This window comes from Bidens hawaiensis, unplaced genomic scaffold (genome assembly GCF_021521415.1).
Source record: "Bidens hawaiensis isolate Kalapana, Puna unplaced genomic scaffold, B.hawaiensis_p1.1 tig00028245_1, whole genome shotgun sequence".
NCBI lineage: Eukaryota > Viridiplantae > Streptophyta > Magnoliopsida > Asterales > Asteraceae > Bidens > Bidens hawaiensis.
This window is the reverse complement of record NW_027494598.1, coordinates 128029-143307: the sequence shown is the minus strand read 5'-3', so window position 1 is coordinate 143307 and position 15279 is coordinate 128029. Positions and strand designations below refer to the sequence as shown.

General features: G+C 32.3%; 2 protein-coding genes across 2 annotated transcripts; both read left to right on the top strand.

The window, feature by feature from the left end:
- The first annotated feature begins 1610 nt into the window (after positions 1-1610).
- LOC143576600 (uncharacterized) lies at positions 1611-2283 on the top strand. The gene is made up of 3 exons (XM_077060654.1): positions 1611-1766; positions 1858-2125; positions 2207-2283. Exons 1-3 carry the CDS (start codon positions 1611-1613, stop codon positions 2281-2283), a joined length of 501 nt encoding a protein of 166 aa, XP_076916769.1.
- A 9282-nt stretch (positions 2284-11565) lies between these two features.
- Positions 11566-12284, top strand: LOC143576599 (ATP-dependent DNA helicase RRM3-like). Its single transcript, XM_077060653.1, has 2 exons — positions 11566-11943; positions 12045-12284. Exons 1-2 carry the CDS (start codon positions 11566-11568, stop codon positions 12282-12284), a joined length of 618 nt encoding a protein of 205 aa, XP_076916768.1.
- Positions 12285-15279: the final 2995 nt, after the last annotated feature.

Here is a 15279-nt window from a genome sequence, read left to right as displayed (position 1 = left end):
TGAATTTAAAAAAATCAGTTTATGTTGTAAATCATAAACGGTCATGAAGGTGATATGTGGACGTTCTACTTTTTTCCGGTAAGTTTTTCCGGTTAATTTTTCCTTTCATGTTTATAACAATGATTTTTTTATATTTGTTGCAATACTTAATTTAACTTTGTTAATCAAAATATGAGATTTAATGGTTAAAAACGATATTTGTTATTTACCGGTAAAACATTCAACATTAATATTATACTTTATAATTTCAGGTTAATGGCAAGATTAATAGATGCTCCTTTCGCTTTTCCGGTATACCATGGTCATTCAGACAATATCGTTTTTCCGGTAACACCTTTTAAATTTTCCGTCTTTTAATTATTGTTTAAAACTTCATAATATAATTATTAATTCTCGATTTTATTATTTCAAGTTATTGTTCGACTCATCTATACTAATATCCCTATTGATGAAGACTTTAGTATCTGTTTTTTTATTATTTTTTCATGTATATATTTATTTTAAATTTTCAATGTTTCTGTATTTAAATAATTCAACTTCATATATTTTAGTTAAAAGTTAAAAGTATTTGTTTTCCATTTTGTTAATAAATTACACCATTAAGTATTCCATTTAATAGTTTGACTTTCCTAATTTGTGGACATAACCGTATTCGTGTTATACATTGACTTTTCTCAATTAATACAATTAATATCATTTATATTTATACACAATGATTTGTGAACATAACCGATATGGAACCTTTTGCACAATGACATGGAACTTTGTCACTACCATCTATAATAAAATTCTTAAAATTAATTAACCATAATTTACATAATAATAAATTATCTAAAATTAAATGTTGATAATTTATAAATAATAATACCTAATACGGAGTAACAACTTTACTAATTTACATTTATTTGTACAAATTAAGAAAGTCTCATAATTTATTAGCAAACAAAATAAATAAATATTTCGTTTAATATACGGTCAAAAAGTCTCCTGTTTCCTATTTAACATGTTTCCTTTAATTCTTGTGAGTCAATATTCATTCAAAATGTTTCGATTTGATTTTCTATCTAACATGTTTCCTTTAATTCTTTCGATTTAATATATTTGATTTGGTCAAAAAGTCTCATGGTTCTAAATGTTTTGACATATTATGTTGACAATCTATATTTTATTTATTTAAACAATATATGTGACAAATATATTTTTTAATACTAAAAATATTTTAGTCCAAATCAAATATATTAATGTTTCAGATTATTTTGTAACACTAAAAATATTTTATTGGTTGAACAATATAATTGGCAATTAGTCAAAATCAAGTTAAAACTTTGATATGATGTCCAAATCAATTTCTCCATAATTATAATTATAATTCCCAATTATTCTCAATCATTACTATTTATATTAAACTTGACATACGTAACTAAGTATTTTACACTATATATTGTTTCATTTCTTAATCTTTCTTCTCACATTCAGACATTACAATACTCGTGTGTTTTTCTTCATCCAAGTTAATGTCAATTTTATTTTTAATATTTTTTGTTTTGTCTATCAACTTTTACATTCAATATACGTTACTAATTAATTTTTTTTATTATTTCTTAAGGTCAATGGAGGCACAGAAGTTTACTATGTTACACGAGATTGATGTGCTTAGATCTACTCCATCTACCATTAAGGTAAAAGTGTTGAAGGTTTGGAGTGTAAAGGATAACAATAAAACTAATGAGGATTTCTTGCTTGAAATGGTTTTTATGAATGAATTGGTAATCTTTAGTTTTACCATTTATGTTTATGATTATTTGTCCCATTTGTTGTTGTTCATAATTTTTTGTTTGTTTATTTTAAAAATTTCAGGGTAACCGAATGCAGTCTACAGTTTTTAAACAAGATATATTCCGTTTCAAACGATATTTAAACGAGAATGCTACATTAACTATAGTCAATCCTATCCTTGGATCTAATGCGTCGAATTACAAGGTTATCGACTGCCCTAATAAGTTGGTTTTAAACTCCAGTACCCATGTTAATCCTTGTAGCCAGTTTGATGGTCCTACATTCGGTTTTAAGTTTTACTCATTCAAGTCAGTTATTGATAAAGAGATCCCGTTGAAAGCTACTATAGGTATTATTAAAATAGTTTACTCTTTTTTATTATTTATGAACATATTTTTTATTTCTAATTCTTTAATCGGATGTCTTCCAGATATAATTGGACATGTTGTTCATGTTTTTAAAGATAACAATTCTAATCTGAGAGATGTTAAAAAAATGCAAGATTAACTATGGAGGTTTCTGATATCAGGTACATGTTTATCAATAATTTATATGTCCGTTTGTATTAATATTTATTAATATTTGAACACTAAAAAATGTTTATTCTAAAATAATTTTTGTTTACAGCGGTGACAGTGTTTACGTAACTCTTTGGGGTGATTACGTATCACAGTTCTCTAAGTATGTTGTTGACCATTTTGATAAATCACATATGATTATTCTCATGCAATTTGGTAGAGTTAAATACCATAAAGGTTTGTTTTTTATTTTTAATATGTAATATTTTTTTCCAAATCTTTCTTATTTTAATATCATAATGAGTGTCTTTTGTTTAAATTTGTAGAGAAACCGTATGTTTCTAATTCCTACGGTTCTGATGTTACTCGTGTGTTCCTCAATGAGAGTATTTCTGAGATTGAAGATTATAAGACCCGGTAATATTATTAATAGATTTCCGCAATGTGTGTTCAATAATTATTTTGTTTCCTTTTCTAACTCCTTATAATTTTGTTTGTCAGTTTGTTTGAATTTTTGGACTCCAATGTTGATGGTGCTGTTCGTAGGCCTATTCCTGTAAAATTGATGTCTACTCTTGATGAGGAGTTTCTGTTGGCTACATCATTTTTCAACATTTGTGAAATTTGCACTATACTGCAGGTAATTTTTAATAATAACATCTTATTATAATTTATAACATTTAGCAGAAGGTTATGTTATCTTTTTTAATTGGTTTATTTCAGCCAAAGAGTATTATAGTACTCGGGACTATAAAGGCGGTTTGTCCTGATTCAGAATGGTACTATGTCGGTTGCAATACTTGTAGTCGTAAGGTGATCGTGAATGTGGTGGAAGGCGAAGATGTTTATGAATGCAAGAATCAGAGATGTAACACTTTGGGTGTTACACCTACTCCTAGGTATAGTGTATATTGTATAAGTAAATATTTTTTAATAATAAATGTTACTATGTTGTTGATTAAAAAAATTATTTCAGGTTTAAGATTCGGCTAAGAGTTCAAGATGGCAGTGGTATTGTTTCGTTGACACTTTTTGATCGGGATGCCAAACTTATTATCAACAAAACAGTATCTGAATTGCTTGCTACTAAAGATGATGTTATGTTATTATGTATTCATATTCTACTGCTCCTTTTTTTATTTATATAAAACACTATTAATGTAACACATGTTTTAATTAAAAACTTTTAGGATGATGTTGGGCATAGTGGATTTCCCAGTGAGTTGAACTATTTGTTGGAAAAGAAGTTTGCTTTTAAAGTTGAGATTGCCGATTTCAATTTTAGGAACAATGTTGAGGTATACGGTATATCAAAGCTAACAGATGATCAACAAATACTTGCTGCTATTGAGAAAAGACTAATGCCTGAGTTTATAGTGGTGAATTCATCTGCCTTTAACTTGTATAAAATACATTATAGGCTTATATTTTTTTTTTGTATTATATTTGTAGCCTTCTGATTCCGGATCTCTAATATTTGGAAATTCTTTAACTGATCTTCAATCTACAAGCTCTGCTTCTTTAAAGGTTTATTTCCAATTCTATATAATTTACATGATTTTGTTTGTTGGTTTGATTTTATATTGTTTACACCTTATTTTTTTTTACAGATTTCTGATAATGGGGATAACAAGACTCCAGTTTCTTATCGTTTGGTTGATGATGAAGTGAATGAGATCAAGTTGTCAAGTAGTGATTCAGATGAGAAACTGAAGCGTAAGCTTGTGGATGTTTTTGATGGTGATCAACCGTCCGGATTTTCTTCCACTAAGTCAAAGACAAGCGATGTTCAAGATGATTCTGAGTTGGTCAGCGTTGTTGGATCAAGCAAGAATGGTGTTAAATTTCTTACTCCGAAGGTCGAGAAGTGATTTGAAGACTTTATTTTTGTGTTTTTTATTTTATATACATATTAAGAATAAATACACCTGAGTGTGTTCGGTGTTATTTCAATTTTAAGACTTCATTTTGGTGGTGTTTTTGAAGACTTGATTGTTCGGTTTTTATTTTATTTACATACATTTCTTATTTATCATGGTGTTTTTTTAATTTCTTTATATTAGCCTTAACCTTATTTTATTTCTATTGTTTATTGCAACTCATAAATTTTAGTTTTATTGTTTTAGGAACTGCTTTTTAAAATTTAATTCTATAAATTTTGGATTACATAATTCAATATTGACTATAAAAAATGTAATTACCTTCTACGAATATTAAAGTTTAAGATTAATATAAATATCATAGATATGCTATCTAGGTTATATAGTAATATATTCCAATAATAAATGTGATGTTTATATTTTCAAGAAACCCGTTTATCAATTAGTGACCCAGTTCAAACCGACTTTTGGTATGATTTATAACCAATTTTAAATTATTATTACTCTATTTCAACAATTCGGTCAATATCAACATCATTCTTTGTTTCTTCTTCCGTGTTTTGAAGGTTAGTTGGTCACTTCAACCCTAATTAGTTTTTGATTTTGTTCCCAAACAATCTTTATTATTATATTTTTCTTCATTAGTACACATACTCTTCATCATTTACTTCAATTTCATATATTTGTTATTTTTACCGTCAAGCTAATTACCAATGATATTTCCTAATCAGATGAATTACCCTGCATTAGCTGTGTTTAATCAACCATTCGTTGAACATATGGTAAAAATAAATGTTTATGTGGTTGATTCGTCATAAATGTTAGAATATGTTATGTTTGTATTATATATATTACTTTAGATATTAATAGTTGATGTTTAAATGTTTTATTATAAGTAACAAATAAATGTTTTTTATTTGTTAATTTGTTATGATTCTTCTAGAATGTAGTTATCAATTTCAATAACCACCCCTCTTATATTGATTTTATGTTAATTTTCATTATAACAAAATTGGCGCCTATTACCTAACTTAGACTATTATTTTAAAAAGGGTTTTAAATCCCTAATCATCTTTTAGGTTTTACATCTTTTTCATCATTCTCCCTGCCGTCATTCATGTATGTATCCATCCCTTAATTTTTAATTTACTACTTATAATGTATAATTTACTTTTAACTATTCTTATATAACTTGTATTTCTTAGATTAATACCTTACTAAGTATTTTTTAAATTTTTTCTTATTTTGTTTCATGTAGTAAGATTATATTTGTAATGACAACTTCTTTTCTTATGCAAATAGAATATCCGAAATTTCCGATTCAGGTATTCTTAAAATTCTGTGACAATATTTTTGTCTAAACGTTCAATATCTAATTGTTGTAAATCTTAATTTTTTATATAGGAAATTCCAAAAGAATTTATCTTGCAAAATTCTGTGATGTTTAACATCTTGCCTAAAACAGTTGAAATTGATCATTACAAAGGATCATCGATAGTGGAGTTAAAAAAGCATGAAAACACAGTTTGTTTTGGTGATGGAGTTACAGATCTAATGTGTCCTTATGAGAGGATAATTTTTATTTTATTTGAAGATGAAAGTAAATGGTTAGTTAGAACTCCTTCCAAGAAGGCAATTTACACCGGTCATCGACAGACATTTGTTTTATATGATAATAAAAGAATGAATGATAAATTGGTAAAATTCATTTTATCTGTTTTTAATTAATAGTCAGTGTTAGAAACATGTATATTAGAATGGATTTAACATGTATTATGTTTTCCTCTTTTCCTAACAGGTTGTTTCAAAAAAGAATATTGAATCTCAGTTTCAAGACGCGCTTCAAATCGGAATAGTTAAGTTCATATTTGATCATAACCATTCATGGGAGATAAATTATAAGTTTTATAAAAAACACTATTTATTTGGTGATGGGTGGAAACAGTTTGGTCAGGATTTGGCGTTCAGAGATGGTGGCGTTCTTTGGTTAAAGTATGTCAACACGTCTACTATTGATTTAATAGTGTATGACAAAAACGGTATTCCTTTATTTTTTCCACATTTACCACCAATTATTTGTCATCAATTGTCAAATTTCATTACAAATGGTGAACAAACCGTGGAGTCTCCATATTGTCAACCGGTAGTTGGTTATTCTCAGAATCCCGTTACAGAACATGGTGATAAAAATAAGGCTGAAAACTCTAACTGTTATTTAGAGTTCCATAAAAAATTGAATATCGTATGGTAATAAATTTTATATGTTTGAAAGCTATTTTGTTATATCTTTGTTTTTTTAAGTTTAAATTGACCATCTTAATTTTCTAATTTATTTTGTTTTTAATATATGTAAGCGTCTACCTGCTGAAGTTGGTAGACTGGCAAATCTCCAAAGAAGGCGTATAATTAAGTTAAGGAGTTTGGGAGGCAATGAAACAATCTTTAAAGTTAAAAACGGAGGAGAAAAAGAGAAGGGTCGGTTTACGTTAATCGGATGGAAGGATTACGTAATCAACAATCGATTATGTGTTGGCAAGAGTTTAGTTATTCGTTATTATAAGAATGATCTTGCTTTGGTTGTTCTTAAAGTTATTTAGTTATGATGTTTTCTTTTTGTTTTTATTTTTTTTTAATTTCGACTTTATTAAAACTTTAATGTAAGAAACAATGTATCTTTATTTTTTTCTTTCCTATAGAAATAATGTCTTTATTTATTGTTATTTTTTTCATTCATTAATGTGTATACCCAATGATTGTCAACATAATCATATTCACGATAACCAAAATCTTGCTATAACCATAACGTATCTCTTCCGAAAACTTATGATATTCATACTATTTTTAAACATGATCAAAATATATTAATATTAAATGATTGACTTACATTAAACTTAATTACGATTTTCTAAAGATTTTCCTAAATTCAATTTATATCTTATTCCCTAATTTCTGATTCTTTCCATTTTGTTACATTAATGACATTATGGAAAGTTTTTAATATTATAAATATTTCCATTCTGTTTCATAATTTTCTCCTTTATTTACCAATTTTTATGATTTCTCAAGATATCTTCCACTACTTTTTTCTATTATTCGTATAATCATGTATTCATCTTCTAAAAAACGTAAAACTGTTCTCTCCACTTCAAAGAGTAAGAACTACGATCCAACGTGTATTTCAGTCTTTGTATTAACTCAGTCGTTTTTTTTATAAAATTTAAACGTATTTTTTTATGTTTTATGTAGGTAATCTTCCAAGAGAGCCATTGTCTGATGTTTCCAACACAACCCAGTCAAATAATCTTCAAAATGTTCATTCGAATCCACCTAACACAAGTTTCTTTAACGGATAATCATATCCGGTATATGCTTCCAATCAATACGGTAAAATCTCAATGCGTCAACATTTTAAAGATAACATTTTAACAATGTCTACTTTGGTTGTTTTCTATTATTAACGTTTTCATTTAATTTGGATTAATCTATTTTCATATGCTATGTTTGTTGAAATAAAGGTCAATCTCAAATCGGGCTGTTAGGTAATGTTTTAAGCAATACACCGGTTATTATATCTCAAAATTACACATCAAATAATTATTCATCACAAAACTGTTCAAGTAAGTTTTATATGTATTATATTTTTAATATATTTGTAAATTTATTTATAATATTTTGTTGGACTTATTTTAAATTTATAAACGCAGATTCTAACATTACAACCCGTACTCTCTATGAAGTTCAAAAGAGTTGTGTTTCTACAATTATTAAAGGGAAGGAAAACTTATCTCCGTCAACACTACCAAGCGTAAACAATAATTCCCTATATAACCAACGTTCGTTTCTTTTTTTTTTCACTCATAAGTATTCTAATTCTCTAGCTATTGTTATTTGCATTTTTCATTTTTCATTATATTTACATTATAAATATATTTCTAGATGATACTTCTACGCAACTTGGTAGTTATTATTCTTCAAATCGAAAACAAAGAAAGCAAATTTTAGATGGTAAACGTGAGAAAGTAAAACACTCATTAAAGGAAGCTTCTCAAACATTTCAGTATTCTTCAAGTAAAACCTTTATCCTTTTATTCATACATTTGTAATATTTAATCTATTTGTTGTTTTAATAGTTATATAATATTTTTTTTAGCAGGTTGTGTTATTTCCTCTAACATCAGCCCTAATGTAACATCAAATTTTAGAGGTTTTGTTTCTAACCACATAAATCATGGAAGTACCTCATCAAAAAGGCGTGTTGGAAGACCAAGGAAAACAACCCATATTACTCCTATACCTATGCAGCAGTTAAACAATTTTGAGTTTATTGTTGATGTTTTTAAAGGCATATCAACAGGTTAGTAGTTAATACATTATATAATTTTACATTAAATATTATAAATCTTTGTCATAAACTTATATGTGTCATTTATTTTATAGATTACATTGATCATGGTGATCAAAGTTTCCAATGTGAGTCTTGAAACGCTTGCTTGTGGGAATTTGAATCTAAGAGAGGAAAAAAAGGCAGTGCCTATACAACGTTCTCTTTATGTTGTCACAATGGAAATGTTAAACTTCCTGATTTAAAGCAACCTCATGAAAGTTATGTAAAGTTATTTCGTGGCGAAGATCCTATAAGCAAGTATTTTTTGAAAAATATTAGACGATTCAATTCTATGTTCTCCTTTACATCAATGGGTGGAAAAGTTGACAATTCCATTAATAGAGGAAACGCTCCTTACACGTTTAGACTTGACGGAGAAAACTACCATTCTATAGGAAGCCTTCTTCCATTAGATGGTAACAAACCTCTGTTTGCTCCAACTATACATTTATGATATGGAGAACGAAATATCAAACCGACAAAAAGTTTTTGGGTAAGGCTTACTTTTAAACATTATATGTTTTTCATTTATAAAACAATTTCTGTTTTATCTAAAATTTCATTTATATTAATGTTAAAGTTTATTTGTTTGTCTTATAGTCAATCATCTTCAGATGCCGAGAATTACGAAAATTATATTATTAATTATCTCAAGGAAATGCTAGACTCACAAAATCCATTGGTTCAGGCATATCGTATGGTACGTGATACTTATAAACAAAATCCTCAGAATGATTTTAAGCTCCGCATTGTTGGAACAAGGAAATACGATGGTAGAACTTATAACTTACCAATGGCCTCTGAGGTGGCCGCTCTTATTATTGGAGATATTGGTGATGCCATGGACAAGGGAGATATAATAGTTAACTCCAGGTCTGGTGGTCTTCGACGAATTAGTGAACTTCATCCTTCTTATACTCCTCTTCAATTTCCGTTGATTTATCCTTTTGGTGAGGATGGTCATAAGGTAGACATTGCTCATAGGAATGTAGATACTTCATCTACGGCTGCCCGTAAGAAGGTCACGATGTGAGAGTTCTTTGCATATAGGTTACAAGATAGGCCGAACAAATTCTCACTACCCTTAAATGGAAGACGGCTTTTTCAGCAGCTTTTGGTTGACAAATATACCATGGTTGAGAGTCAAAGGTTGCATTTTATATGTGAAAAACAGAGTGAACTTAGGTCTGACACCTACGAAAGCCTTCAAAACCTTAAGACAGCAGGAAATTCAGATGTTTCAACATCTGGGCGGCGTGTAATTCTTCCCTCATCTTTTACTATATGATGCAAAATTACTTGGACGCTATGTGTCTTTGTAGATGGTACGGTTATCCAGATTTTTTCTTAACCATTACGTGCAATCCCGGTTGGCCAGAAGTCAAACTTTTTTTAAAGGATACCAATTTAAATTCTGAAGACAGGCCAGATATACTATGTCGGATTTTTAAAATGAAGCTTGATTCAATGATTAAGTTGTTGAAGGATAAGGCTTTGTTTGGATAAATTAAAGCAGGTTTGGTTTTCTTTTTAATATTTTTGTTTTCATATTTTGTTTACTTTTTATTCCTGATTTTTTTTCATATAATTTTTGATAATTTATTTGTTTTATTCCAAATGCAGCCGTTTACACGATTGAGTTTCAGAAACGTGGTCTGCCTCATGCCCATATTTGCCTATTCATTGCTCCAGAGAATAAAATTCACAATCCGTCCCATATAGATAATTTTATTTCAAGTGAAATTCCTAACAAGGTCACTAAACCAGACCTATACCAGCTTGTGTCAGATCATATGCTTCATGGTCCTTGTGGTGAGGCTAATCCGAGCTGTAGCTGCATGATTGATAGAGAATGTTCCAAAAATTTCCAAAACGATTTCAAAATGAGACAAGTATAGATTCCAACGGTTTTCCGCTTTATAAAAGAAGAGACAATGGACGTTACGTCGTTAAGAAAAGTATAAATCTAGATAATAAAAGTGTTGTGCCTTACAACAAAATTCTTTTATGAAAGTATCAAGCCCATATAAATGTCGAGTGGTGCAATCAAGAAGGATCAATCAAGTATTTGTTTAAATATATAAATAAGGGTCCAGATCGAGCTACAATTTCCCTTGTCCAAAATAACACCGCCGACAATGAAGATCCTCAAGTAGATGAGATTAAATCCTTTTACGATTGTAGATATCTTTCTGCATGTGAGGCTGCTTGGAGAATATTTGCTTTTGATGTTCATTACAGGGTCCCGGCTGTTACGAGACTTCCTTTTCATTTACCTGGTCAACAACAAGTAATTTATGGCCCTGAGGAAGATATTGAAGATGTTCTTACCAAGACTTACAATTCAGTTTCAATGTTTACTGGTTGGATGGAAGCAAATAGAAACTACGAGCATGCAAGGAGGCTATCATATGCTGAGTTTCCAACACAGTTTGCATGGAAAAAAACATCACCACCAAAATGGGTAGAAAGGCAAAGTGGGTTTGCTATTGGTAGAATTCATGCCGTTCCCGCATCATTTGACGAGGCATATTACTTAAGAATACTTTTAAACAAGGTTAAGGAACCGAAATGTTTTGAAGATATTCGAACAGTAGCTGGTTTTGTTTGTGATTCTTTTAGAGATGCATGTTATAGAAGAGGGCTTTTAGACGATGATAAGGAGTACATAGAAGCAATTGAGGAAGCAAGCCATACCGCAAACGGATATTATTTAAGAAATTTGTTTGCAACAATGCTTATAACATCCTCTTTATCAAGACCTGATTACGTTTGGGATATTACATGGCAATTTTTAGTCGACGGGATTCTTTATCATCAACAAAAGAAACACAAGAATCCAGGTTAGCTTTGTTATATGTGTGAACTTGTCTTTTTGTAGTTTAGTTTAAGGTAGATTTTTTTTCCATGTTTGTCTCTTAGTGACGAGCAACTGAAGAACTTGGCATTACTTCAGATTGAGGAGTTTTTGGTATCAAACAATTCATCTCTACGTAGGTTTTCACACATGCCTTTTCCAGATCAGGAATCTGTGTCTACGTCAATGAATCCTCTTATGATGGAAGAATTATCTTATGATAAGGATTCTTTGTCAAATGATTTTAAGCTTTTGTACACTTCTCTAACTGATGAACAAAAAAATGTTTACAACAAAATATTCAACTCCGTGAAACGTAAAAAAGGTGGTGTTTTTTTCGTGTATGGTTACGGCGGTACTGGGAAAATATACTTATGGAAAACTTTATCTGCCTCAATTCGGTCAAAGGGAGAAATTGTTCTTAATGTTGTTTCAAGTGGAATAGCATCTTTATTATTAGAAGGCGGTAGAACGGCTCATTCCAGATTCCTTATTCCAATCAATCTTACCGAGGACTCCCAATGTCAGGTAACTATTATAAATTTCATTAAGTCTAGATTATTTCCAATTTAAAATTATGTTTTTAATTATTTTATTGAATATAATGTTGACATATTCAACATTTTCAGGTTAAGGGAAATACAGATGTTTCTGAGTTATTGAATAAAACATCATTAATAATTTGGGATGAAGCTCCCATGATTCATAAACATGCGTTCGAAGCGTTGGACAGAACCCTAAAAGATGTTATGAACGTTGATTTGGCCAACACTTCTGGATCATTGTTTGGAGGTAAGGTGGTTGTTCTTGGTGGTGATTTCAGACAGATTTTACCTGTTGTACAGATGGAACAAGAAACGATTGTGTGAACGCCACAATTAGTTCTTCTTACATATGGTCAAATTGTAAGGTTTTGAAACTAACTAAGAACATGAGGTTGACTGTTGGTTCTCACATGTCAAATACTTTTGTAAGTTCCCGCGCGGCGTCGCCGATCGATACGAGATCCGCACGAGGTCTAGGAGTGCGGAATCCTACTAGACTCGTTTATTGGTGTAGAAGACGAAGAACACGATTACACACAAACACATACACGAACAAACACACGAATGGATAAACACATCTGCAGATCTTTTATATAATAACCATAACTCGTTACATACCTAACACGAAAACAAAGACACGGCCGACCCGAGGTGAGCTCTACCTCGGGTCGTCCCACACGACTCACCCTCTCAGTTTCTCTCTAGACAAATAAACTGATCACAAAACACTCTAATTTCTGGATTCACTAACCCTAAAAACGACACACACATATATATATATAAACTTCGCGGGCTTGGGCCTGTAGGCGAAGTTGTTATAACTTCGCCTATGGCGAAGTTGTTCTAACTTCGCCTATGGCGAAGTTGTTCTAACTTCGTTTCCGTTGAACAGAATTGCATAGCGACGGTCACAAAATGCACCAACAACTTTAGAGATTAAACAATTCGCGGATTGGTTGTTGGATATTGGTCAAGGTAATCTTGGTGTTCCTAATGATGGTGAAGCAACTATATCAATTCCAGAGGATCTTCTAATAAAAGATTCCCTTGATCCTATGTCTGATTTAATAGACTTTGTTTATCCTTCTATGTTAGATAGGTTTAATGATCTTACTTACTTTCAAGAACGGGCGTTGCTTGCTCCCTTAAATGATGTGGTTCAAGAGATTAATGATCGTATGTGTAACATCCTAAAATTTATAATGTTGAATAAAGAAAGTTATGTTAGTGATTTCGCGTTTTTAATTATTAATATCGGGTAGGAGCGGGTCATGGACTTGGATTAATTGAGATAGGATAAATGAGAATGGGATTTCAGGGATATAAATACCCCCAAAATCCCAAAATATCTCATTTCTCACCAAACTCCACACACACTCCACACACTCCTCAAAACACCGCTTTCTAACCGATCAAGATTCGAAGCCGAGACCCGAGATTTCGTGATAGATCTGAGTTGGTAAGGTAAGAACAAATCCAACAAAGTTAATATTACTGAAAATGGTTAGGATTGGATGGGTTAACCGGACCCGAGACGCAATCGCTACTCTCCAGTGGATAACCGCTATGGACAAGGTTATCCGCATTAGCGAATGCCGTCCCGACCAAGCTGTGGGTTATGCTACTCAGTCATTCGTAGATAAGGCTATGTATTGGTGGGAGAGTGTGGAGCAGAGGAAGACCCGTGAAGAGATCAAAGAGATGAGGTGGGAAGATTTGAAAGAGTTGGTAATGAAGAAGTTCTGTGCAGATGCCGAGGTTGAAAGAACGGAGATGAAGTTCCAGAATTTAAAAGCCGGTATGATGACGCATCGTGAGTATACCACGGAGTTCAACCGACTATCTAGGTTGGTGCCTGACATGGTTGACACTGAGGTCAAGAGAATCAAATGTTATGTGAGGGGGTTGCCACAAAAGGTCCGCATGTTAGTCAGGGCGATTCAACCTGCTACTTTTGATTCGGCTGTTGGACTCGCGGAAATGGTCTATGCTGACGTGGCCGCGGATGATAGGGTGGAAAGGGACGAAGAGAAAGAGAAGAAAGGGGTCACTCCTGCTAAACGACCCGGTACTCAGTTATGGAACTCCAAGGATAAGAAACAGAGAGTGTGGGAGAAGAGATCGTGTAAGACCTGCGGAAAGAGGCATGGTGGTGAGTGCAAGTGGGGTAAAAGTTCTAATGTTTGTCTCAAATGTGGAAAGGCCCATGGTGGAGAATGCAGAATGGGGTCGAATGCCTGTTATAAGTGCGGGAAGGTAGGGCATTATGCCAATGAGTGCAGTGCGAAGCCAGCATGTTACAAATGTGGCAAGACAGGCCATATGTCAAGGGAGTGCACTGAAGGTGTAGCTGGAGGTAGTGGAAAGAAGGATGCCGATCAAGCTAGGCCCAGAACTAGAGCCTACATGCTGACCCAGGAACAAGCCAGGCAGATTCCGGATGTCGTCACAGGTACGTTTCTAGTGAACGATGTTTCTGCTTCTGTATTATTTGATTCTGGTGCGAATAGAAGTTTTGTAGCTACGACGTTTAGTAAACTAGCTAAAATGAAAGGCTGCCGAGTGTCTGAAACTTTTGTAGTTGAAACCGCAAGTGACACTTCGGTGAAAATAACAAAAATGGTTAAGAATTGTAAGATAGAGTTAGAGGGACATGAGTTCCCTGTTACTTTGTATGTTATGGCCTTAGGAGGGTTCGATGTAATCTTGGGTATGGATTGGTTGTCTGAGTTCGAGGCTCAGATAGTATGTAAAAGTAAGATGGTAAGGTTAAAGTCATTGGATGGTAGTGCGGTGACGGTTTATGGTGATAAGGAGAGTTATGGGCTTAATGTCATTTCGATGATAAAAGCCGAGGGTTTGTTAAGGCGAGGGTGCGGTGCCTACCTGGCGTATGTTGTCAACGCTACGGCCGAGACGAAAGAAATGAAGAATGTTCCTATTGTGCGCGACTACCCAGAAGTATTCCCTGAGGATCTTCCGGGGTTGCCACCTGAGCGAGAGATGGAATTTCAGATAGATCTAGTACCAGGAGCCCAGCCCGTCGCGAAGGCGCCTTACCGTCTAGCACCGTCCGAGATGAAGGAATTGATGTCCCAACTGCAAGAACTCCTCGACAAGGGTTTTATCAGACCGAGTGTTTCTCCGTGGGGCGCACCGGTTTTGTTTGTGAAGAAAAAGGATGGAAGTATGAGAATGTGCATAGACTATCGTGAGTTGAATAAGCTTACGGTAAAGAATAGATACCCCTTGCCTAGGATTGACGATCTGTTTGACCAACTGCAAGGTTCGAGTTGGTTCTCACGAATAGATATCAGAT

What these genes read in the sequence shown, in the direction of transcription:
- LOC143576599 (XM_077060653.1), top strand. Translation starts at nt 11,566, where the DNA reads ATGCCTTTTCCAGATCAGGAATCTGTGTCTACGTCAATGAATCCTCTT. An exon ending in CCGAGGACTCCCAATGTCAG is followed by an intron (nt 11,944 to 12,044) that starts GTAACTATTATA and finishes CAACATTTTCAG; the next exon opens with GTTAAGGGAAATACAGATGT.
- LOC143576600 (XM_077060654.1), top strand. Translation starts at nt 1,611, where the DNA reads ATGGAGGCACAGAAGTTTACTATGTTACACGAGATTGATGTGCTTAGA. An exon ending in TGGTTTTTATGAATGAATTG is followed by an intron (nt 1,767 to 1,857) that starts GTAATCTTTAGT and finishes TAAAAATTTCAG; the next exon opens with GGTAACCGAATGCAGTCTAC. An exon ending in CCCGTTGAAAGCTACTATAG is followed by an intron (nt 2,126 to 2,206) that starts GTATTATTAAAA and finishes GATGTCTTCCAG; the next exon opens with ATATAATTGGACATGTTGTT.